The 23,929-nt window shown below is 36.6% G+C and overlaps 7 protein-coding genes across 9 annotated transcripts; 4 read left to right on the forward strand and 3 right to left on the reverse strand.

Annotated features, from left to right (window-relative positions):
- Nucleotides 1–2,360: 2,360 nt before the first annotated feature.
- On the forward strand, nt 2,361–6,895 carry LOC141899537 (2-(3-amino-3-carboxypropyl)histidine synthase subunit 2-like). 2 transcript variants are annotated; one of them, XM_074785906.1, is made up of 7 exons: nt 2,361–2,400; nt 4,288–4,466; nt 4,567–4,682; nt 5,020–5,240; nt 5,669–6,307; nt 6,394–6,582; nt 6,657–6,895. In XM_074785906.1, the coding sequence occupies exons 2-7, from the start codon at nt 4,308–4,310 to the stop codon at nt 6,776–6,778; spliced, it is 1,446 nt and encodes a 481-aa protein (XP_074642007.1). In that variant the 5' UTR covers nt 2,361–2,400; nt 4,288–4,307; the 3' UTR covers nt 6,779–6,895. The 2 variants fall into 2 exon arrangements, with proteins under 2 accessions (XP_074642007.1, XP_074642008.1); XM_074785907.1 differs by lacking the exon at nt 2,361–2,400 and adding an exon at nt 3,454–3,568.
- A 106-nt stretch (nt 6,896–7,001) lies between these two features.
- LOC141899538 (uncharacterized) lies at nt 7,002–9,651 on the forward strand. 2 transcript variants are annotated; one of them, XM_074785908.1, is made up of 7 exons: nt 7,002–7,486; nt 7,642–7,810; nt 8,055–8,243; nt 8,434–8,690; nt 8,765–8,980; nt 9,075–9,264; nt 9,358–9,651. In XM_074785908.1, the coding sequence occupies exons 1-7, from the start codon at nt 7,249–7,251 to the stop codon at nt 9,521–9,523; spliced, it is 1,425 nt and encodes a 474-aa protein (XP_074642009.1). In that variant the 5' UTR covers nt 7,002–7,248; the 3' UTR covers nt 9,524–9,651. The 2 variants fall into 2 exon arrangements, with proteins under 2 accessions (XP_074642009.1, XP_074642010.1); XM_074785909.1 differs by lacking the exon at nt 8,055–8,243 and having other exon boundaries at nt 7,007–7,486.
- Nucleotide 9,652: 1 nt separating this feature from the next.
- Nucleotides 9,653–11,678, reverse strand: LOC141899049 (RAB7A-interacting MON1-CCZ1 complex subunit 1-like). Its single transcript, XM_074785201.1, has 7 exons — nt 11,594–11,678; nt 11,259–11,359; nt 11,057–11,153; nt 10,925–10,980; nt 10,421–10,546; nt 10,228–10,345; nt 9,653–10,037 (listed from the first exon to the last, which is right to left on the reverse strand). The coding sequence occupies exons 1-7, from the start codon at nt 11,676–11,678 to the stop codon at nt 9,823–9,825; spliced, it is 798 nt and encodes a 265-aa protein (XP_074641302.1). The 3' UTR covers nt 9,653–9,822.
- Nucleotides 11,679–12,501: 823 nt separating this feature from the next.
- Nucleotides 12,502–14,738, forward strand: LOC141899050 (MAM and LDL-receptor class A domain-containing protein 1-like). Its single transcript, XM_074785202.1, has 6 exons — nt 12,502–12,584; nt 13,040–13,156; nt 13,255–13,424; nt 13,854–13,947; nt 14,064–14,297; nt 14,485–14,738. Exons 1-6 carry the CDS (start codon nt 12,512–12,514, stop codon nt 14,736–14,738), a joined length of 942 nt encoding a protein of 313 aa, XP_074641303.1. The 5' UTR covers nt 12,502–12,511.
- Nucleotides 14,739–17,148: 2,410 nt separating this feature from the next.
- LOC141899051 (tRNA:m(4)X modification enzyme TRM13 homolog) lies at nt 17,149–19,876 on the forward strand. Its single transcript, XM_074785204.1, has 14 exons — nt 17,149–17,292; nt 17,395–17,441; nt 17,673–17,739; nt 17,886–17,939; nt 18,032–18,101; nt 18,186–18,292; nt 18,386–18,464; nt 18,548–18,636; nt 18,723–18,798; nt 18,925–18,999; nt 19,090–19,207; nt 19,338–19,498; nt 19,584–19,611; nt 19,699–19,876. The coding sequence occupies exons 1-14, from the start codon at nt 17,149–17,151 to the stop codon at nt 19,874–19,876; spliced, it is 1,293 nt and encodes a 430-aa protein (XP_074641305.1).
- A 124-nt stretch (nt 19,877–20,000) lies between these two features.
- Nucleotides 20,001–22,302, reverse strand: LOC141899330 (dynein light chain Tctex-type 5-B-like). The gene is made up of 2 exons (XM_074785576.1): nt 22,212–22,302; nt 20,001–20,642 (listed from the first exon to the last, which is right to left on the reverse strand). Exon 2 carries the CDS (start codon nt 20,634–20,636, stop codon nt 20,001–20,003), a length of 636 nt encoding a protein of 211 aa, XP_074641677.1. The 5' UTR covers nt 20,637–20,642; nt 22,212–22,302.
- A 438-nt stretch (nt 22,303–22,740) lies between these two features.
- Nucleotides 22,741–23,920, reverse strand: LOC141900392 (cytochrome c oxidase assembly factor 7-like). The gene is made up of 3 exons (XM_074787272.1): nt 23,718–23,920; nt 23,450–23,593; nt 22,741–23,375 (listed from the first exon to the last, which is right to left on the reverse strand). Exons 1-3 carry the CDS (start codon nt 23,818–23,820, stop codon nt 22,939–22,941), a joined length of 684 nt encoding a protein of 227 aa, XP_074643373.1. The 5' UTR covers nt 23,821–23,920; the 3' UTR covers nt 22,741–22,938.
- Nucleotides 23,921–23,929: the final 9 nt, after the last annotated feature.

A 23,929-nucleotide genomic window follows, 5' to 3' on the forward strand; every position in this document is an offset into this window, starting at 1 on the left:
AACATTCAAAATCCAAGTCCAAAATTGAGACAACTAATTTTTCTAAAAAGTATATTAGTAAGGGTACTTAAAAAAGGCAGATTATCAAGAAAAGAATTCTTTACTTTCATTTGTGCTAGTATAGTATATTTTTACGTGAAGTCGACTAGCAAGCAAACACGTCGATAGCCTCGTTATACATGATGTGAAAATACTTTGACCAAACACTGTTAATTCACAGTGATTGATTCTGAACAACTCACTGGATCGATATATAAGTTGCTACAGCCATTATTACTATCAAATCAATCCATATCAATATGCAGTTTTCGATCAAAGCAATAATAAGTATTTAGGGTCAAAGCCACGCAGTTTCTGATGACGACAACATCCATGCTGTACCGCCTTAACAATTCTTTTCATTTCAGGAGAAATAATCCGATAATAGGAGGCTAATGCTGTAAATGGACATTTCTGAGAACGCAAACCTCATATATCAGCATAAACTACAGCAATGAATAATCAGCATGAACAACATATACAAAGAATAGATGATCTGAATCAAATACATTAAGTGTTATATCTGAAATTAAACAACTATTAACTTAATCAATGATTGTCAGATAAGAATATCAATAATTGTGCTCAATTCTGATTTTAAACAAATTGGAGCATGAACAGTCGAAATGATACACTGAGTGTACATGATCATGGCTAATAGTCTTTAGACAAAATGTTGATCGAAGTACACTTCCATTCAAGAACTTTTCATCTTTGGCTGGATATATTGTTGGGTTTCTCTCTAATATTGGAACATGAAAATTAATCATAAATCATTTGATGCCTTGGAAAAAATGTAGAATGTTTTAAGGTAAGCTTAAGAAATCTGCCAAAGTTTCAATGTTTCAATAACGGGATGTATAAGAGTTTGTTCTCACAACTTAGAAAGTATTATCAAAAATTTTCTTCACTTCACTATGACTATGGCTTCAGATGTTAAGTAGTGGCCATCCACTGAGCATCAGTAACACTTTTCAAAATAACCATGAGCATGGGTGAAATGAACATAGAACTCATATAACGTCCAAAGGAAACTCAAATAGATTGACAAACTCAGTAAAAAATAATAAGACATCACTGATGGTACTGATGCTTTATTGATGCTATACAGTTATTGTGTAGTAAACGTGCACCTGCTACTACTGACATCATTCATTGATCAAGCGAATTTCAAAGTTTCCCGCCCAGACTTTCAGAATCAATAGATACAATGTGTAACATTAACATTGGCGCGTTGGGTACACTTCTGACCACATCTTCTCTGTATCTGCTCATATTCCATACCGCCCCTGCTGCATACTATCACACATTTATATCTCTCAAGCGTCTTCTATGGATAAAGTTTACTCTACAATAACACCTGAACATCCCAAATATCATCCATCAATAAATCAAGGGAAGACATTCAATATTTCTGTCAATGATATTTTGCCATATATCGTTTTGCGTACACGTTGAGACTAACGTTCTGTGCGTCAATCTCTCCAATGCCTAGCTTGAACTGTAGATATGGTGACATTTCATAAGGCATCAAAAATAGTTTTGAAATGAATTACAAAAATCTAGAATATACTTGCCCGATCCTTTGCAGCAAAGATCGTCTCATTTATTGCAAACAAAATGCATTTGCTGCTTGTTTTTCAAAAGTTGAACAATTTAATGAGTGGTTCTTGGCAAATGGCAAATGCAGAGATGTTGCATTAAGATAATGACCTGCTAATGAATCACCATGGTACCTAATTTACGTCATAGGCCTAGGCAGGAACTTTGAGATTAACACATCGCCTTGTCAATTGAGTCATAGCATTTGTTTCTTAATTCTAGCCTTTGAATTAACCTACAATACCTAGTTATAGTATCGAAAGGTCTGATTAGGTCATATGCCTTGCACTCCAATGAACAAATTTCAGTTGCAAGATCAACCACTAGGCTAACCAGTCAGCGGATTCTTTCAGGTCATTTGCAGATTTTATATGCAACCTGCGCTTTAATTTTAAGACCACTCGTTCAGTGTATCTCGAAAAACTAAACGATTTATCAAAAATCCCGCAAAGACTCTGGACTAATTGAATTACCAGTCTGTGCTGCCACCTGTCAATACTCAAAAACCCTCTCAGTTTTCTCTCATAAAGCAAATAGCACCAAAATATTTGTGAGAAATGATTATTTGATTATACAAATATTACATGCCGTGGCAGATTAGTAGATTATAACGTAATGTGATTCGTTAATAACAAGATAAACTGAGAGCCTTACCATATGTAGAAGTTGCCATGGCATGCGAACATTAGTGGCTTATGCAGCCGCTAGGCGGTACTCCGGTATATTTAGAGCATGATTTTATTTCCGGGTTTCGAAAAGGTTTGCCACATCTTATTTCTTTATCTAAATTATATGTTTAAACTGAATACCAACTGGTTATAGTTGATGTAGTGTGAACTTTTAAGTACAATTCATTATTAGCAATGACAAAAAGGTCTCTGACTCTGATTATAGGATAATAGTGTACCAGTCAGGAACACTTTCCAAAAACGGCTTATTCTGCCAATTTCGGCGTTTTCCGCCAATTACGGCAGGATCAGCCGTTTATGGATCACTCAGTTTTGAAACTTTCACAGTCGTTTATGGCTTAATCAGCCAGTTTCAGCTCACTAAGTTTCGAGTTTTGCTTTAAAGTTTTTTGCGCACTTCCGGTTCAATTAGCGCATGTTGCCGATGATGTCATAATCTCGAGCAGACGATAAGCTTTCATATGACGCTAGGATGGAAATTTTTGAGCTAGGTAAAGTGGTCAAATTTACGTTTTTCTAAATGATTACGTCATATGAAGCCCAAAAACTCCGGGAAAACTCTCAAAACTACTACAGCATGTAAACAAGTTTATTAATCATGATTTTTGTCAAAAATAAATTTGGGAACTAGTTTTAAAAACTATTATAAAGTTTTCAAGTAAACGTTGCCATGGGTACACATAAAAACATTCGCCATTTCTGGCGTATTCCGCCGATTTTGGCGTAGTTAGTTTTATAATCATAAACTATTAAGCCATTATTGGCAGTCCACTTGTTATATATGAGGATTCCCCCACCCACTTAGACGTTTCCCCTAGTGTCTACACGGTACTTTTTTCGGAATAAAATAATTAATTTGCTGAGGTGAACGGATGTGTAAATATTATATGTTAAAAATAAAAATAAAATTATTATTATTATAATTATCATTCTCATAAGACAAATCAATCATGGATGTATAAACTAGTGTATCAAAAATCTAGTTTTAAGTTTTGCCCATGGTCTTATCTTGCCTAATAAAGCATAGAATGGTTGAGGGATATATTGGACTGCATATGATGTTGGTTAATTGAAGGTAATTAACATCTTCGATGCCTCCAAACTAATTGATGGATTCTTGTGATGGATAGTGATTGAATGAATTGGTGGCCGATGACGTATCAACTCAAAATCGATACAGCTGTATCTAGACTCATTTCAAAATACAACAAACATTTTCGAAACAATTTGGGATACATGTATGTATATATTTATTTCATAGAATACAGGTATACAGAAAGAACAGAATTCAAATACATTTGCCATCGGAAACCCATACATTTATATTTAATTCTTTCTTGAAGCCTGGAACGGATCAATGAGATTAATTTTTCGGCGCAAATATACAAATGTATGCCAGCAGAAAAGCGATGATGTCATAATAGGGACTCCCATCGAACTAAGCATTATAAATAGCACCTGTAAAACTATCTAAGCTAAAAACGCCGTTTCTGGCGATGTAGTTTTAAAAACTGTAACAGCTGAAAACGGCGGAAATGGCGTTTTTTAAGAACAAGCCAAAAATGGCAGAAAACGCCGATTTCGGCTAAATTGGCAGAAGCAGTTTAAAACTGAGTAATCCATAAATGGCTGATTCTGCCGTTATCGGCGGAAAACGTCGAAATTGGCAGAATAAGCCGTTTTTGGAAAGTGTTCCTGACTGTGTACGTTGATCGGAAAACGAAATAACCTATTTCCCTCTCTGCCTCAGCCAAGTGCTAGGCCTATAGGCCCAGTATAGTTAGTTAGTTAACTTATCGTTGGTGGTAAGCATACCAGGCGTTGTTACGGTCCCCTACAACTGGGGAACAACAGTTAGATACTTGACTACCCATTTCCCCTCCTTGCCTCAAAAAAATTTCACACGAACCTGTTGGAATTTACTTTTCTGTACTATACGTATTTCTTCATTTTCCAGAGCTAAGTCAGAAATAAAGAATGTCCAGCAGCGGAGCCGCTTTTAGCTCTGATGGTGTTGAAGTGATACAAGGTTCTCTCGACGTACCTGCTAAGCCTTGTACTTCATATGAACTGCTAGATTCTGTTTATGATATCAAACTTTCCGTCGATTGGATTGAACTTCATCAGTTATCGAGGGTACGGTATTGAAAATTGTCATTCCCATTTTCTGATATCTTTCTGACGATGACTTAGATAAGTAGCAGCAATATTTCATTAATCGTAATACCTTTTTCAGGTATCATTACAGTTTCCTGACGAGTTATTGTGTGATTCTACAGCTGTTTGTCAAAGATTACAGGAAGCTTGTAACTCAGTTGAATTCTTCATTTTGGGAGACACGTCGTATGGAAGGTAAATAAAGCTACAAATCGATGTCTGGGTAGTCAAGTACCTAGCCGTTGTTCCTCAAACAACGACTGGTATTCAGACTTATGTCTGGGTAGCACATATACATGTTAGGAGATGGACCTAGGAGATGGTGAAGTTAGGTGATACAATTGTGCACTGATTTGACTTAACGCTGACTTAGGCCAATAGTACAAGCTGATGGAACACTGGCTAAATTCTTTATAAAAGAAATAAAAAGCAGTGATTTCATTCACATAATGATTAGAATCCTTTTTTGTGGCCCTTACTGCATCAATTATCTCTAGTGAGCTTTTTTTGATAAGATCATTTTCTATTTCAGTTGTTGTGTTGACGAAGTAGCGGCTCAACATTATACCGCAGACAGTATAATACATTATGGACATTCGTGTTTGAGTCCGACTTCTCGATTCCCTGTTCTGCATGTTTTCGGTGAAGCTTTCATCGATGTTGACGACTGTTATGAAAAGTTAAGTGAAATTTTTCCGGATAAGCAATCGAAAGTTGTGGTACTTTATGACGTTGTTTACGCATATGCCATGAGTAAGTATAGAACTAAATTAATCTCAGCTTGGTTGACAAACAATTCAAACACTATAGCAAATAGCCATTGATAAGACACTAAAAGCATGTCATGACAATAATAAATAGAGAATCCAACAATAATAACAAAAAATATGAAGTCTGGAAAGGTTTCCTTGAGCTATTATATGCAATTTGCTCGACGTTTTGACTATATAGTCATCTTCAGGAATACTGTATTGGATATTAGTACATGTATTCATGAAGATGACTATTAGAATAAAGTCGAAATGACAAATGAACTACTAGCTCAAGGAAACATTTTTGGACTTAATATTTCTTTTTATTATTGTGGGATTCTCTATTGATTACAGATGCATAGCAGTTTGTCTTTTCATTAGCATCTAATTATTATGAAGCTATATACATTAATTTCATTTTTTTTCCAGAAAAACTTGAGAAACTGCTGACCATGGATTACACGAAAATTGTCTTCTCTTCCTTGAATGTAAATGGTTCTTCTGAAAAACATGACGAAACTAAGACAGTGATCGATAAATTTGGAAGAACGTTTTTAATAGATGCTGAAATACAAGACTATTCAATGTTTTACATCGGAGAAGAAGGACTAACATTGTCAAACTTCATTTTATCTTTTAACCGTTCGCAATTTTATTCTTATAATCCCGTGTCTTTCGTCGGTCGTATGGAAAATATGAATGTCAATCGATCATTGATGCGTAGAATGTGCACGATCGAAAAGATTAAAGACGCCAAGATAGTAGGAATTGCAGTCGGAACGCTGGGAGTATCCGATTATCAAAGTATCATCAATCATTTACAAACAGTTTTAAAACAAGCCGGTAAACGGAGCTATACATTTGTGCTGGGTAAATTGAACGTGGCCAAGATGGCGAACTTTTTGGAAATCGACGCGTTTGTGTTAGTGGCGTGTGCCGAAAATAGTCTCATCGATTCTAAAGAGTTCTATCGGCCGATCGCGACACCTTACGAGGTAGAACTCGCTTGTAATCGAAACCGTGAATGGTCTGTGGAATTTGAAAGTGATTTTCGGTCTCTGCTTCCAGGTATGATTCAGATGATTTCAGCGCATTGAAACGGATGGCTTGATAAGATCCTGTTGCATTTAGATATTATATATTTTCATGATTAGGAGGGTCTAGTTTCGTCCAACTGCCGGAGAAGTATGAAGAAACTGCAGATATTTCACTGGTAACTGGTGAAGTACGTTTACTTGGCTGTAATGATTCTGATGATGAAAGTGATGAACCCTGTCAGTCTGGTACTGTTGCTAATAGAAGCGAACTGCATGTAGTGTCCCACAATAAGGCAACATCTGCAGGTCTGTATTGAAATACTGTAACCAGTTTCTATTATTTTTGCTTAAATTTGAACCCTTTCAATATTGTTTTGCAGCCGAGTTTTTATCGTCACGGTCTTGGAAAGGTGTAAAACAGAAGTTAGGAGAAACTCCTGTGGTGAAGGCATCTCAAGGGGTGAAGGGTATCGCAAGTTGCTATGAAAACGAATTTTCATGACAATAAACTTGATTTATGTTCTTAGTAAGATTAAATTTCTGTAGTCATTCCTATGGTCTTGAAATGAAACTCAGTGAATTATGATAGAAAATCAAGATGGAATCTTTTAAAGAGAGTTGATAGGTGAACGGTCACGAGCCCTGGTTGAAAAGCAGTACGACACTGATAAAGGACATCTAATTTTTTTTCGAAGACAATGTTATATTAAACAAGATAGAGTGACCGAGAAACCTTATACATTAATAGTATCATTCATTTCTATGCATGTTTATTCACAATCGCGATATTCTCATATGATTGATGGCAAAACTGAAGTATTTATATCACCCAAACGGTTTTCATAGAAAGATCACATGATAATTTTACTAGTTTAAAAAGTTAAAAGTGTAGGGAACAAGTAGACGCACATATGGTATCAGTAAGTTCTGGAACATTTTATTCTCTTCAATGTAATATCACTTAATTCGACAATGAAGCAGGAAGTCGATGGTTATAATAGGATGAATAAGAATGACAGTTCTTCATTCAATATTGATACTGATAGCGGTGTGTCCACAATATCTGGAAATGAAATTAAAGATGGGAAGCAAACAGCAACGCATGAAAATCATGTCAATGGAATTAAAGTTTTTACCGCTGTCATTTTTGTGATTGGTGAAATGGCTGGTAGTGGGGTCATTGCTCTCCCAAAGGCAGTTGTAAATTTAGGTTAGTTCATTGTTTGATCATTCTTAAAGCGATGTTGAAGTAGTTAATAAAGTTATATAAAAAATCATCTTTACATAAGAATATTTCTTGAAAGTTGAAAATGCATGTATGAAGTATAAAGTTTCTCTTTGCTTGCAATGATTGACAACTTTTAGGAGTGGTTGGATTTGTGTTGATGGTAGTGTGCTGTTTTTTGGCTGCTTATACCGGGACAATTCTAGGAAAATGTTGGACGATAATACAAGAGAGACATAGTTCTTATCGTAGTCGCACACGGGACCCTTATCCCGCAATTGCCTTTGTAGCTTATGGAAAACCTGGCAGGTAATAAATCAATCTGGCAGTTTCAAGTGAGCTAATGAGACTTCTTCAAAATGTTATCACTGACTTTGAACGATAAACTAAAACTCAATGACTTGTAGTCTTCTACATGTACAGTGAACCTTTCTTAACTCAGTGACGTAACCTTTATTTTTCTGGGTTGGCCATGTCCAAGTAATGCAAGATTTACTGTATAAACATTAGCAACCAACATTCCTAAATTCTTGGTAAATCATTCATTGAATAGGATAGCAGTGTCAATTAGCAATAATGTAACCCTTTTTGGAGTTGGAGTGGTTTTCCTTTTGTTATCATCAGAGATTACAGCGGATTTGATCAGCAACTCTGGCCTGAAAGTATCTTCATGTTACTGGTTACTGATTATAGCGGGAGTCCTTACTCCATTTACTTGGCTGGGAAGTCCGAAAGACATGTGGTAATATATTAAAAGATATCAAAATCATTTGAATGTACATGTGTAATGTAACATCGATATTATGCATTGGCTTTGTGACCTCTCACATTATTGAACTTTTGCCAATGTCATTAAAAATTAATTCTAAAATGTATGCGTGAGTGAGATCCCTAATTTTGATCAAACTAGTAATGAACTATTGTAAATGCAGGTTTCTAGCAGTCGGAGCGGCAAGTACAACCCTATTGGCAACAGTATTGATAGTTATCAACTTGTTACAAATACAACCTCAGGTACCAATGCCAGTACACACGAATCCAGATCAACGTGACTCTGGATTTACCCAAGCGCTGTTAGGTTTCGGAACAATTGTCTACGCATTTGGTAACCACTCGGTTCTCCCGACTGTACAACATGATATGAAAAGACCTAAGAAATTTACCACAGTTGTCTACTCAGCATTTTTAGGTACAATATACTTTCAGCATTGTCAGATCATATGGTTGTCATAAAGATCACGATTAAATGCTCTTTTCTTTCAGTGGTATTGCTCATGTATACGCCAGTATCAGCTATAGCATATTTAGTATTCGGGGATTCTGTGGATGTCAGCATTTTGACTTCAATTCAAAATCAATCAGCTGGACCTATCCTTTTCACTGTACAATCTCTTCTCGGATTTCATCTGCTGTTCGGTTTCGTTATCTTAGTTAATCCAGTTTGTCAAGAAGTTGAGAATTCTCTAAATGTTCCTCATCGTGAGTCTATTGTCAAACCAACTCACTCTGCAATTCCCTACTATGCTTTGTACATGAAGTACCATCCAGTAATCAAACAATTGATTTTTCTCAGGTTTTTGTTGGAAACGAGTGCTCGTACGCACGCTTGGTGTATGTTGTATGGTGTTTGTAGCCGAATCAATTCCCAAGTTTGGATCAATATTATCATTAATTGGTGGATCCACTATTTCGATGCTGTCTTTCATATTTCCTATAGTGTTCTATATTCGTTTATGTCGCATGAAAGGTCCTTGGAAAGAAAGGTCAGTAATCAGCGATACTGAGCACTGAATACTGCTCTGTACTTTAGGTAGTCGAGTGATAAGGAAATTGAGCTCTTTTTTTTCTATTTTCAGGAAAATTCCTCTGCACCAATATGTGTTATTTGTAGAAATACTCATTCTAGGAACTATCACCATAGTAGCCGCAACATATTCTGCTATCATTGATATTGTCAGTCCAAATACGTTCGTTTTACCATGTTACATCAACCCCAATCTTACACAGCCAATGCAGAAATAAACCATTTTGAGTCCGATAAAATGAAATACATAGATATATGAATTTACAAATGTATCAATTTATTTATATATATACACTTATTACATTTAGCTTTCACAATAGGTTGCAAATGAACATGATATCTTGTACAATAATCATCAATATCTTGACAATTAAAACAAAATGCGAATGTCAATCATAATTTCATTAAAATTGGATTGAAAGTTCTTGTTTGATTTACACAATATTCTCCGTTTCAGTGAATCTTAATGCCTCTTCATTAGGTATATTGCATGACAGACTTTAAGATTTGGTATTCGTTACCGATTGAGAAACCCCAACAGTTCATTAGCGCGAGAAGAATTCCATCCTTTGCCTTTAAGTGGTCCGTTAACTAAGTCAATATATTTCTGTAGAAGAATTTGACCGATTTGTTGACAGTTAAATTCCATTGATGCCGGTGATTGTTCGAAAAACCAATAACACATTTCACCTCCGTACATGAGAGCGAGTACATGTGTATCACTGAATATACCTGCAAAACAAATATTAAATCAATTTATCATAATATCAGGGTGCATAGTGCCCATATGACCTATCTCTTTTCATGATTTTCAACCGTTTTGACTCCAATTCCATGATCCGATTCGAAGGTCAAATCGACAATTGATATTAAATATTTCAGATATAAAATTTATCATCTGCATGTGTATATCAAATATTACCTTTACTCAAAAGTTCATACGTTTCTTTATCATTGCCAAGGACATCTTTCCATTCTTCTTCAATCGGACTACGAACATCTAACATCGCTTTCAGGCACAACACTCCTTCCTTTAAACACTAACAAAAGAGGAAGCGGATGGTTACATGAATTGAAATTGACCGGAATGGATTCGCATCTACGGTAAAGCCTACCTGCTCGAAATGTGACTTGTCCCAAATGGCATCTTTGCCTCTTTCTTCACAGCAGTACATGTAAAGCAGAGCTCCTCTTCTCCAATTTACAGTCTCAATAATTTCACCTCCAAGTACATCACGAGCCTGGAAAGGTGATTAGCCTAATACTAAAAGTATGTGTTGACACCTTTCAAATTGAATGTTCGCTTGTTGACCAAACCCTAAGCCTACAATAATCAGTGTTCTTAAAAAAGATCAGAGAATCTAAAATTCCTTGATATTGCTACGATTTCCCTGAACCTAGACCAAAAAATCCCAAATTGAATCCAATGTCTGATATCCTCAGTAGGGGCGGTTTCTTCTAAAGAGGTTCTTTGTGCCACTCATCACCAGCAAGAAAATGATGCTAAAAATTTAAATTTTTCTTATTTTCAAAAGTAAAGTCAGAATTCCCCGATTTTCCACGATAAGCAAGAACCCTGAGAATGTCCGTGATTCTAAAATTTCAATTGTCGATAATACCTTTTTGTCATTTCCATATATCTCTGCTATGATCTTTTCGGGCTTGTTCAAAGCGTCTAAAATGTTAACAGTACTGATTATCAACAATCTCATCATCACTGACAATTTTTTCCAACTGATAGTAAGTTATACCTAGTATAAGATGAAGCCTCTCTCTTCCATTTTGATCTTCAGAAAATTCGTCATCTACAAGGATATTTTCCTCGTAAAAAGTCATATCTAAAATACCCTAAAAGTGCAAAAAAAGTTAGTTTTTATTAGAATAGTCCGGGTTCAACCAATTTGATATAGAACAATATCATTGATACAATAAGCCTAACAAGAGACTACCTACCTGCGTAAACCATTGAATTAGCTGTTCCTTGTTGTTGGTTTCTCTTTGAGTAATGACCTTCTTTAGATTTTCAGCCGATCTGATGAGAAATTCATTTTTACCTAAAGCATGAAACATCTCATGATGGCTCAAGTCCACAATACTAAACTACTAATACAAAGCGAATGTATCTCACAAACCGGGCTTCCTATTATTACAATAAAGATATTTCAATTGAATTTGTGGAAGTGAACATCACTGTTTATCGATGCAGAATGTACACAAAGATCAAATTAATTCAGTTCATATGATTGTTACACAATCAATCATGTAATAAACGAGCGAAAAAAACATACGACGGCTTCGTTCTTGTAATCGAGAATTGTTATCCAAAAGTTTTTGTGTTTCAGAAATTAGTTTCTTTGTGCCGACGTCCTCCATTTTGAATAAAGTCCAATATACTTTATTGATTGGAAATTCAGTTTATTCAATGAAATTTACTTTATTGATTCCGTTTTTCACGCATCGGACTAGTCGTCCTAGCCCATTCAGTTCTACGGCTCTTTGAAGGATGGATCGCCAACCGGGTGTCTGAGACCTGGACTGCGACGTACCTTTTCGCATCCTACCGATTAGGCACCCATCGCCTCAGACTGTTAATAATGGCTAACTTTAATTAGTGACCTGGAGAACAGTGCCTTGATCCCTGTGTAGTGAAAAACCCAAATATTGAAATACCCACGCACCTGTTACTTTTACTGGTCAAAATCAAACGAGAATCAGTCAATTTATGGTTTCAGATCTCCGTTCTGTTAATTGTTCATTTAGTCTAAAGATCAAAATTAAGTCAATTTGTAGATTCAATTTCTCTCTTGTCAATTTTTAATAATTCTAGTATATTATACGTATTTAAATCCTTGTTTTCCGTCATCTGTTGTTTCATGATTATTTGCAATTAAAGAGAGACTTCTTTGACGATAAAGTTCATCCTTATTGTAATAACATTATTGGGAAAGCAACCGCGTGCTCTTTGACTCCTTCCTCTCCCTCCCTCCCTCTCTCTCTCTCTCTCTCTCTCTCTATGTGGAATTGACGCGTGTACATAGTGTATTTGATGAACGTTAATCGCTGGCTTGGAGACAATCTTCGTGTTTCATAACATCAAAAAAGTATATGACGTACTACCTTGATGGTATTACTTGACATTATCCACTACGCAAATATTATAATTTTGTATAAGGGATTTTGTCCGTTTTTATCGTAATCTACTGGTGATGGAAGGATACTTAGCATCATTAGTGGTATTCATGTTCGGCGTTCCTGCCTCTGATGGTATCGGTAAAATAGGTAAGAAAAACTCTTTTTGAAAAATAACAAAAACTCAACGGTGATCGCTTGGATTCTAAAACACGTAAAATAAATCAAATTTTACGTGCGCATTTATACGTATTTCAACTTGGAAGATTTGATCCAAGCCTTTCGTATGTGGTATTTGGTGATATCTACTGTATCCCATCAAACGTGGACCTACGATTAATTAGATTAGAATTATCTGTCGTTAAAAGATGGAGTAGAGAACTAAATCTGAATCTGGAAGCGGAATGAATGAAAAATATTCTGCATGATAAAAAATGCGTAGGCTATTCGTCCTTTGGTGCTTCGAACTGCGTAGGCTGGACATGAGAAAGGGTGTGGTCTGTTATTCTTGGTAGTTGAAAACAGACCGCTAATTAAAAAATCGAAACCAGGTGCAGCGTATATTCATCGAATCAATGGCTAAGTTGAATATTCTTCCCGCACAGCCGAAGAACGATACGATTTCGAAAACCAAGTATTACCACCTAACTGGTCATCTATGACCAGCGGTGAATGGCGAATTATCCAGGCTAAGAATGAAACTCCCCATGTCGACCACACCAGTGAGTCTTGTCAAATATGAGCATGTATTCTTGGTGTATGTCATCAACTACATACTTGCTGTGTATCTCGTTAGATAAATATGTAAACTGTTTTGTAGCTGGAACAGGCGATGGTTATTTTCTAACGCACGATACGCTAAATGGCACTTGGGCGTGGCATCATTTGTATACAAATTGGCGAGATTTGGGCAGCAGTTCGGCCATTTGCGTGAAATTCTGGTTCTATTTGGAATATGAAACTAGCAAGTATGATCATCCGTATGCAAAGGTGCGTCCTAGCTTTAAATTATCTAATGTCAAGAAATAAATGATGTCAATCTAAAAAAACAACATATTTTTGCAGGTGTACTTAAATGAGATGCATGCAAATGGCGTACTGATAATAAGGGCAGTTAATCGAATGTTTCCTTCAAAAAGGGGGCGCTGGAGGGAATCCTCCTTCTCTTTTCATGTGCATAGAAAAGCGACGTACATGGTAATCACAAATTCTCTTTATTTCAATGAAAACACAGGTTCGAAATAGGCTGGAACAGGACAAGTGCAATACGCTATCGAATTATTCCGTCACCAAAATCCTTTGTGACCAGGGGGAAATGGCGATGTTTATGGGCAAAAGCATGAACTTTTGATATGGGTTAATTTAGGGTAAATTGATTCTATTTTCGTAACACCTAGATTTTTGCCTGTCCCATCTTAGGTTAGAGTCAGTCTGAGGTTGTATCAGAACAGGAAAAAAATTTCATTTCACATCGACGATTTCACTTTTTATTGGGCCTCATGCAGTGCTGTAAGTAAGTAAGACGACAGGAGTACTATATATAAATTTAAAAAGAAACGAATTGCAACGTTTATGAGGACCGCGGAATTGAAAAAGATTATTTTTCTCTCTTTTGTTTTATAATTTCAGAACTGGAGGAAGCATTTTCTTGCGAAATTTCTACAAATTCTTTTAAGTGTCGGAATGGGCGTTGTATAAATCCGTATGAAGTCTGTGATCGTATTGACGACTGCGGTGATAAAACCGATGAAATAAAATGCCCAGTTTTCGTACCTAAATTTACGACGTCGAAGACGCCAACGACGACACCAACCATTCGTAGGAGAGGTACCACGTCACGGATACCAAACGATAGCGCTGCACGTAAGTTTTATAATAGATGGGTATAGTTGTTTTCATATCTATATCATGGTCGAAACGTTCCCCTGGTTGTATTGCAGTACTGGCAATGATATAATGTTGATTCCTGTGGGCATCATAGTATTTCATGGGATGATTTATATTATTCTACACATAGCCCGATATCATAACATAACAATTAAATTTGTAGTTTCAGACGAGGGGCCACGCCTTGATGTTATATTACCGATTGCTATCGGTGGCGGCATCATTATCATCGCTGTGCTTGCAGCTTTTCTGAGCAGACGTGTTTTTCGTGTACTGACTGACGTCGACGGAGATGATTCTAGCCGTCGAAATAGTTCGTCGGGAGCCGAGAGAACCACAATCAATCCAGCGTTTGATAATAACGCCCCGCCATCGTATCGTGAAGCGGTATCAGGAAAATACGTTTTGCGTTATTAGATGTGAAACCTGGCAGCTTGCGCCTGGGATATGAATTTCTGATTATGGCTTACGTTGACTGAAATGTGATCTCCGTTCCTGCTGAATCCTGATTCAAATTATCTCCATTTAGCGCCATTTTATACCTTTCATTTCCTTCCTTGTAGTTTGATGACAATAATGTATACAATATTCCTATATAACTGTTATGAGCGCTTTATAAAAATACGTAATCTTTACCTTTTTTCTACTGTTTCTAATACTTGATACGCGTATTATACACAGTTCTTTTCCACACACATTTCTGAACTCATTAAAATGTGTTTGTTTCGTTTAAATTCAGTTGTTTATCAATTCCGTTCGCTTTTTGGCAAAACACGTGTCATGCCTATTCACATGGTGGATTAGGTGGATCGTTGCTCTGTTTAATATTCCCTTCGTCGCAGGCGGAATTTTGATCTTCGTTGAGCGAAGATTTATGTCGCGCTGATGAAACGTGGTTGAGGAATGGTTTCAGTTGGGCTGATCTCGGACCGGTCGGAATCAACATATCGCACGCCACGCATCTTATATGTACGGTACCCTTATGCATGTCGACAAAGCACGATTCGACGGCTAACCCTTGTTTGACTTTCATCGAGTCGAGTATATCGATGAAATGATCGACGTCGTTCAGTGTACTTTGACGGACGAGTCGGCTTTTGTTTTCACCTGGAAAGGAATTAAACTCTCGATATCACCTGAATCTGTCGAAAACGATGAGTTTTGTTTTTGAATTAAGTTGATTTAAGACAAAAATGCAAGCGCGTATCATAAACTGCACCTACTTTTTGGCGGTTCCGATTGCGATGTCTCTGTGTAACTGTCGTTTGTCAACGATGGCTTTTTATTTTGAAATATTTCCTGTACAATGATTCTTTCCGGGTCGTTATTTTCAGACATATCGTGAGCACCTCGCCTTCCTTTTCGATCGCTAAGCATAAACGCGTTGATAACTCTGTCGAATTGGGGGTCAATTCTTTTCGGCTTGGCGGCAGCTTGTTGGCTTTTGTAAATGCAGAATATCAGGAGAAACCCGGCGAATATTGAGATGCCCATAGTCACCGAGAAAATGATCCACGCAATGGTGGGATCGAACCCTGAAAGAAAAGGCTTTCGAAATTATACCTTCAAAAAAAACAAAAAACATGGTGAGATTTAGGAATTATTCACGTGACTATGCGCATATATTTTCTCAATAAGGCCTACATATACCAAGGTTTGTGGTGATGAAAAAAAATCGAAAAAGATTTTCCTGTTGTATTTTGTAGTTTCAGTAATATAATTAAAAAATAACGGTTTAAAAGTGATATTTTGTTTAGAATGTCACGATGGGAATTAATAAACCGAAAAGTACAATTGATGGAGTTTGGCAGAATAGATCAGCGATATCACGAAAATCGTCGAACCTTACCAATTGTATCGATAAATCCCATTCCTTCGCCGTCCGTCACATTGTATGAGGTTTCGTTCATATTTTGAAGTACGCGAGGTGGATGGTTAATCAAAAATATAGGCTTCGGTGTAAACACGCACCTTCCCGCGTTATAGACAATCGGCGCGTTTGCTAGATACCATCGGTCAATATATCCATTATCAATTCCATCTATGCACAGCCTATATTTGCCGTATATTATGCGAGGATTTACTAAGATACGCGGCCGGCAGTAAAGGTACTAAGAGATAATTAGAATTTTATCCACACTGACGGTCGAAGACGAACGGTCAACAATAGGTCCGACATCTTCGTCGCAATCAAACGGAAATTTCAATGGAAACATGTCCCATAACAAAAATACCCCCGAGCGACGGAGCTCTTAATGATGTATCTACATAATATTTACTCTGTAAATTAATGGCAATCATGAATGGCGCCTTGGGACTGCGTCGTTTGCCCACTCGCTCCTTAAGTGAATTATCTGAATCTATGCACTTCTTCATCAATCGACCCTCTCTCGTGCAATAATCCCCTGATATCACCCTGGCTCGTCACCGGTCTCGAGGTGTCTTTTGGCGGGCCGGGGTTGACGATTTTCACGAATGAGGACGTTTTTGTTTCGCAAGTCAAAGGCGGTCCTTTCGGGTCTCTTGTTAAGCCAATTTATAACCAACTATACAGATATCCGCCGTCGAGGTAGGCAACGATTTGGAAGTCAGTTAACCACTATGATCCAACAACATTGAGGTCTTTGTCGGGGGTTAAGCGATTCCGGGGAGTCAATGAAGGCCGTCCTTTTGACCGAACGGCTTTCAAAACAATACATAAGTTAAAATTCGATGCGAGAAAGGATAAACTGGCTACTAAACCTATGTTGTACAGTACGCTTCAATAAATTCGCCTTATTGAATCAATACAATCGCCGGATCGCTACTGTGGCAATCGAGTAACAAAATGGCGTCTGCAGAAGTTTCGTCTGAAAAAAGCCCCCAAAAATTGAAGATTTGTGCATTTTATATAAAAAAGAAGAATCGCAACTGTCGAGTAATACCGTGTAAAGGCTCAATATATTGTGCTGAGCATATCGGACCAAATCAAGTAAGCGGGTATAAAGTGTCTCATTGAGAAAGAGCAATAAATTCAGTCGTTTTCTAGTAAATTCAATCCAAATTAAATTCAATTATGCGCGTTTTTCTATAGGATTGCCTTGGCCGTAAAAGACTACCATGTCCCCTAGATCCTAAGCAGTAAGTACAATGATAAACTATAAACTGGGTAACGTTTTGAGATCTAACCCAATATATACAACACAGATAGGCTTAAATGATAGGCCTCTATTTAAATTGAAAATATCAGTTAGATAGTTCATTCTTTGAATTACCAGATAATGATGTATAGGTTCCCCTTGGGAATGATAACTATTCATACAAAAAATAGACTCATTTTTCATTATCTTTTCAAAATTTATATCTTTGCAGTTCTTGCTATGCCGATAAGTTAGAAAAACATTTGAAGAAGTGCAATAGCCGAGAAATGCCTCAACCGGTAAGATTCATATCCTCATACTGAATATACAATACCCTCTCAACAGTTGCAAATATGGGAGTAAGCTCAACTGTTAGTTGATTACACTAGCCACTTGGTTAAAGATAAAATATCAAGATTGGCCCCTGTTTATTTTTGTATTCCAGGCGTATTTTGCAAAGAATGTGAATTCTGGACCTGAGTTAAAAGGTGTCAACAAGGTATATACGCTGAAAGAAAGGAAAAAATTGAAATCACTAAAACTTCACTGATTTACAATTATAGTATGATGTTTTTGAAAATTGTGTTTCAGGTTTCAATTCGCTCAGTTCCATCTTCTGATGTATTAGAAATCATAGAAAAAGTAAAACACATTTATAAAGGTATTTGCTGGATGAGATCGAAAGGTTTGGTTTGGTTCTTCCAAACGTCTGGAACTAACTCAGTAATGTTGTCTACTTCGGCAGATAATCCAGTGGAAATTGTGGATGAAGTTTTATTTCATGAATCATTGACAGAAGAGTCTAAAACTCCAGGTTATGGTGAACCAGCCTTAAAACACATAAATCAACAAGTAAGAACTTCTGTTCACCAACATGGCTGACATACCGGTATAGATTTTCCGCATTCCCCTAACTCTAACTGTTAACCCATACATTTTTTTCAGGCTTCTATTATTGGTCAGTTGGACCGATTGAAATGGCTGAATGATAACACAATATACGTGGAGTTTGGTGCTGGCAAAGGTAAGAAATGTCTGTCAGTTAATAGAAAATAGAAAATTTGATATGATTTAAATAGATATCATTTCAAACATATTTTTGAACAGGTCATTTAGCTCACTGGACAGTGAAATCAGTTCCGCATTCAAAGAATAATAGTTATGTAACAATCGATAGAGGAAGTATAAAACACAAGGTAACATTTGGATTGAACCAACAATTAAAAGTCTTCGACATACTCCCATAGATATAAGATGATTTCATATTCCACATTCATTTTAGTTGGATATGCCTCACATATATGACAGCAATGTAGACTTCCATCGACTGAAAATTGATATCAAAGATTTAAAACTCGGTAAGAAAAACTGTCACACCATTGCCTGGAAAATCAAAAGTTTACAATTTTTTGTGAAACACGGCCCTGGCAATAATATGCATTATGACTTGAACTGAATTCTACCGAATTTGGATTGTTTATTAGATGAAGTGGAATGTATAAAAAATCGCCCAAGACAGATCGTTGCAATGAGTAAACATCTTTGTGGAGTTGCCACAGGTAATGAATTTCTCAGATACATTGTATTTGTTATTCGAATGTTTTCAATAGAATTACGAATCGGTCATGGACTGTGTTCATATTTGTTAGATTTGACACTGCAATGTTTAGTCAAAGTCGGGGTATCGGTAGACTCGAATTCAAGTGGTGAGAAGGATGGAAAGCAGGCAAAGGTACCAAAAGTAGAGGAATCTGAATCGTCAAATAGGTAATATGAAAATTGTTTTATGTTGAATACATGTAGTAATAACCACACTTCTATTATGGTCAACCTATTTTCCTAACCAAGTGTATTTCATTCCAGATTATTTCAAATCGTATGAATTGTTGGTTTTCAGTTTTGTAAAAGGAGCAGTTATCGCTCTGTGCTGTCATCACCGATGTGACTGGAATAATTACTGCGGGCACAAGTTCTTCACCGATGAGGGACTAGCAGCGAAAGACTTCCAGCTGATGTACTCACTGAGCAGCTGGGCTATTTGTGGATTTGCCACTAAAGGCATGTATTGTATGAATGTTCAGTATTGTCATTTTGTAAATTTGTTTTGTTAGAGCTTTGTTAAAGTTCTGCTTTCAATTTACAGAGGAGGAAGGAAAAGAATTAGCACCGATGTAAGTTAAGTTTTATAGTAAGAGCATGTGTATATTTTATTTCTGAACGCGTATCTGACTGTTTCACTCGTCAAATTTTCATTACAGAAAATTTGGGAACTTGACCAATGAATACAAGGAACATATCGGCCGAATGTGTAAACGAGTAATTGATTTAGGACGAATGAAATATTTACAAGAGAACGGATTTTATGTGACTTTTAAGAGATACATTGACAGTTCGGTGTCACCGGAAAATATAATGATGGTTATCGAAGCTAGATGACCGAATGACTGATAATCTGTGATTTTGATTATTGAAATTACAGCAAAACCAGTTTTAACCTACGGACACGTACATGTACAATCATAATCACTTCATTAGAATTTACGATAATCAGTATTATGTTTTACTCATAATAAGTCGCGAAAACGCAACCAGTTGCAAATAAATCTTTGTCTTTGTACGTATAACTGGCGTAATTGTCATTTTCTGCGTCCCACACGCATTTCGAGCCCATCTGATAACCTTGCCCTTTGATATGACCGATCGTGACGATGCAGACGAATTTATATCGCCTCAAACCGAGGCGTTTTACCGATATTTTGATTCTATCGCTCAAAACGGCGCATTCGCCGTTCAAACTGACGTCGTAGGATTTCCCCTGGAGAGCCGCGTGCAGAACATCCCGTATTATTCTCTCCACTGGTTCTGGTTGGAATTGTTTGTCCGGTTTCATTTTGAAGGTGTTCGCCGTTCGGTTCAGTTTTTCTTGGTCGGTCAAGTTCGAAGTCTGGTCGTGAAGCAAATATTGACGCCGTTTCAACGACATGATGCTCGAGATTGACAAACCTCTGAATGATTTGACGGATGTAGTAGAAAGATTTCTATCCCTGCCGACGTGTTCACTTTTTCTCGCGATCTTTCGCTCGGGGGAAGTTACGATCTGTTTGGTGGCCTCGGACACCTTCTGAATTGCGCAATCCGTCTCTTCAGCGTGATGAAAGGATACCTGGTGGTTTGTGTTCTCTGACTTCGAAGTCATGGTCTCCTACGTAAATTGATTATAAAAATGAACAACCTTCTTAATCAGTCAATAGGATTTTTTAAAGAGGGTCATAATTAATACAAGCGGAACTGTATGCCATATTATGCACCGTGTCCCCTGAGCGCCGAAATAGGCAAACGAACATTTCTGAATTCTAGAAATTGCTTGATTGTTCATCAAAATTGTCTTGGTTATCTAGAATTCGAAGCTTGAGAGGGGCGTTTTCTAGACCTTTCAAGGCTTAATATTCATGACATTTCCGGAGTACGAAAAATGTTGAGAACTAGAAAAATGTGGAACTTAGATTCAAAAGGTCGCCCGACCCCCTCTCGTGACGCCCAAAGTGATGGTGATGCCCAATTAGTAAATTTCAATTACACCGTTACGCTGAATATGGTTTAACGGCATAACTACAAACGAAAAGGCCAAGACATCAGGTATTTTCATCATCTTGCAAACGAAATTGTGTGGATAAGGACGAATGAATTAAATATGTCGTAACTCGAAACGTTGGAGAAGAATGAACAAACATCGGAAATTTTAAGTTAATTTAGATGAACATAAACTGCAAAAATGAACTAGTTTTGATAATATTTCTTTCGAAATTCGGTGTTTTTTTCCGATATTTCTGCAAATTTACACACATTTTAGAACTTACATTAAATGAACTCCTTAAACAATTATTCCAAATAGTAAGTATTTTAATTCAATACTCAATAGCACTTGCACACGTTCGTCTCTAGCAAAAATATGAAGTGAATGGATATATCAGATACGGCCAACTATTAGTTTTAGCTGTAAGCATAGCTAATTCTTCTGCCTTAATTGGAAATTGATTATGCGCACTGAAATCTACTTAAAGGACGGATTTTACGTATCTTAAGTTCGCAATTAGATTACATCAAATGATTTATATATTTACTTAGCGTAAAAAGGTAACTCTCAGGGTGAGCTGCGATTATGAAATATAACGAACTACGGGTACGGTTATCGCCAAAACCAAGACATCAGATATGTTTATCTGGCAGTAAACATCTAACGCATTCGTACATGCATGATAACATTGGTAAGATTCAATGGATGGAATTTCATTTAAAACGAAGGGATCATAATATGACAACGAGTTTTCTCACAGAAAACATACATAAATTATCAAATGGTGCATTATATATAGCTAGAACTTACTATCTTCAAAGCTCATTGCATAGTCCATCTCAATGACAAGCAATAAAACAACTATTTTTGAGATCTATGCAAACTGTTCCGACAGAATTGCTATGGTTACCATATACGCAAACTGAATACAGAGTCTGGATATTAGAAGATCTATTAATGACACTGGCACACGAATCGTACCCGTAATTAGGCGAAAAAGAGTCCATCAAACTGTCATTTCAACAGTTACGAGAGGTTATTATTACCGTCATTAACGCTACGAAGCCAATATTCACGAGTATTGAGTCAGAAATGTAACATTTTGATTTATATATATATATATGAATAATTTCATTTCCAAGATGAATTAATTGCAATACGTATCGGCCTCTCCCACGGATCGGAATTAAAACTTACCTTTATGCTTCAATTAATATACAATCTCTGTCTCAAGTGCTCCACTATATCTAGTTTTATTTCTTCGTGAGAGATATTATTCAAGTTGTAGAATGAGACAAGACACTGATAAGACTCCAAAGGTAACCATAGGTGCGATATAACAAACAGTGACACGAAACAAGATAATTGTGCCGCATATAGATTCTACTTATTCCATTCTAGATTTTATGAGAAATCAGGATTGTTTATCAAACATGTAAAGATCAGGATTGAGATATAAAAGTTCAGTAAATAATTGTTACGTTATAAAGCACGGAATTAAAGCAATTCTAATGGCAGAGCTTTGCTTCAGTCTTGGGGCCTAGGTCTGGGACGGTCTTATCAATCCTCCAATGATGCATCCTTTGTTCATCATCTCGTATGATACATGTACATCCTTGGCCCATCAAACCCTTGTTCATCATCTCTTATGATACATCCTTGGGCCATCAAAAGCTCCGCTTAAACCCCATAGAAGCAACAACATGCGTGAAAATGTATTTGATGTTTTTCATTTCATTTATTATGTCTCTGCATCAAAAAAGGAAATGACAAAGTTCCTACTACACATTGTTTTTCATAGTTAATTACTTCTCACACACATTACATGGAGTTTTCCCCTGTTAAGTCAATGACACAATATTCTCCCAAAACTACACCTAAATTGAAATGTTTACAGATAAAATAATTCTACGAATAACCTAGGTCATTGACCGAATGTAACATTTTGTTGTTTTTCAGTGTGTTGCTTATGCAAGTCTTTGGCTTTATTCTTATAAAATTCTGCTCGTTTTTCATCCTTCTCGACCCCTTCTCCCTTTGCATACATTTGACTTAAATTAACACAGGCAGGGAAGATTCCTCCATCGCAGCCAAGTTTCGAATAATCGAAAGCCTTTTTCATGTCCTTTTTGATTACATTTTCTTTGCCACTGATATAAAGCCCACTTAGATGAAAACAACTTATATAATTTCCACCTTTACATGCTTTATCGAAGTATTCTGCAGCCTGTTTATAGTCTTTCTTATGGCTAATTTGCCCTCCTCCATAAAGAAAAGCCAGGTTGTTACAAGCGGGCATATAACCAGCACTGCACCCTTTATTGTAGTAATCAAATGCAGCTGCTGAACTCTTTTCTTCACCTGAAGATATCAAGAAACTAAAATGTATTTTCGTATAATTTCTAAGTTTTCTGAGTGAAGACTTTTCAACTTACCCCCTTTTCCAGTCAATCGAAAGTTCCCGTATTTGAAACAACTGTGGCCATATTGAAAATCGTCACAATTCGAACGGAAGACTTTGGCAGCTTTCTCAAAGTTTTTACGAAACACCTCTTCAAAGTCGGCAAGTCTATGGCACCCTTAACATAAAAATACAACCAATTGCTATAAACGCAGACAGAAAATAAATAACATTTGAATTGCATTTGACAGCGTATTGCGTAATGAAGCCGGAAGTAAGAAATTTAGTAGCCTAAGTTTTACCTTCGGGGTTCTTTTCCTCGAAACACTGATAACGATATTCAATTCCTAAGTTTTTAAGATATTCCTTAGCCTGCTTTTCATCTTTTAAATCGTATAAACTCATTATCAAGGCTTTCGTGATTTCTTATTAGCAATTTAGGTGCTTGAATTTGAAAAATTCCAAATCTACATGGGCGCTGACATATTGGATAATCCTAACTACCGTATATTCC

Source organism: Tubulanus polymorphus, chromosome 2 (assembly GCF_964204645.1).
Source record: "Tubulanus polymorphus chromosome 2, tnTubPoly1.2, whole genome shotgun sequence".
Taxonomy (NCBI): domain Eukaryota; kingdom Metazoa; phylum Nemertea; class Palaeonemertea; order Tubulaniformes; family Tubulanidae; genus Tubulanus; species Tubulanus polymorphus.

Coding starts and splice junctions, on each gene's coding strand:
- LOC141899537 (XM_074785906.1), top strand. CDS start 4,308: ATGTCCAGCAGCGGAGCCGCTTTTAGCTCTGATGGTGTTGAAGTGATA. Junction 4,467..4,566: donor AACTTCATCAGTTATCGAGG/GTACGGTATTGA, acceptor TACCTTTTTCAG/GTATCATTACAGTTTCCTGA. Junction 5,241..5,668: donor TGTTTACGCATATGCCATGA/GTAAGTATAGAA, acceptor TTTTTTTTCCAG/AAAAACTTGAGAAACTGCTG.
- LOC141899538 (XM_074785908.1), top strand. CDS start 7,249: ATGAAGCAGGAAGTCGATGGTTATAATAGGATGAATAAGAATGACAGT. Junction 8,691..8,764: donor TGTCTACTCAGCATTTTTAG/GTACAATATACT, acceptor CTTTTCTTTCAG/TGGTATTGCTCATGTATACG. Junction 9,265..9,357: donor AAAGGTCCTTGGAAAGAAAG/GTCAGTAATCAG, acceptor TTCTATTTTCAG/GAAAATTCCTCTGCACCAAT.
- LOC141899049 (XM_074785201.1), bottom strand. CDS start 11,678: ATGGAGGACGTCGGCACAAAGAAACTAATTTCTGAAACACAAAAACTT. Junction 10,547..10,924: donor TATATGGAAATGACAAAAAG/GTATTATCGACA, acceptor TCACCTTTCCAG/GCTCGTGATGTACTTGGAGG. Junction 10,038..10,227: donor GTATGAACTTTTGAGTAAAG/GTAATATTTGAT, acceptor TTTGTTTTGCAG/GTATATTCAGTGATACACAT.
- LOC141899050 (XM_074785202.1), top strand. CDS start 12,512: ATGGAAGGATACTTAGCATCATTAGTGGTATTCATGTTCGGCGTTCCT. Junction 13,425..13,853: donor ATGATCATCCGTATGCAAAG/GTGCGTCCTAGC, acceptor GTCCCATCTTAG/GTTAGAGTCAGTCTGAGGTT. Junction 13,948..14,063: donor GGCCTCATGCAGTGCTGTAA/GTAAGTAAGACG, acceptor TTATAATTTCAG/AACTGGAGGAAGCATTTTCT.
- LOC141899051 (XM_074785204.1), top strand. CDS start 17,149: ATGGCGTCTGCAGAAGTTTCGTCTGAAAAAAGCCCCCAAAAATTGAAG. Junction 17,740..17,885: donor GCCGAGAAATGCCTCAACCG/GTAAGATTCATA, acceptor TTTGTATTCCAG/GCGTATTTTGCAAAGAATGT. Junction 19,000..19,089: donor TCTTTGTGGAGTTGCCACAG/GTAATGAATTTC, acceptor CATATTTGTTAG/ATTTGACACTGCAATGTTTA.
- LOC141899330 (XM_074785576.1), bottom strand. CDS start 20,636: ATGACTTCGAAGTCAGAGAACACAAACCACCAGGTATCCTTTCATCAC.
- LOC141900392 (XM_074787272.1), bottom strand. CDS start 23,820: ATGAGTTTATACGATTTAAAAGATGAAAAGCAGGCTAAGGAATATCTT. Junction 23,594..23,717: donor CGAGGAAAAGAACCCCGAAG/GTAAAACTTAGG, acceptor TTTTATGTTAAG/GGTGCCATAGACTTGCCGAC. Junction 23,376..23,449: donor TCGATTGACTGGAAAAGGGG/GTAAGTTGAAAA, acceptor TGATATCTTCAG/GTGAAGAAAAGAGTTCAGCA.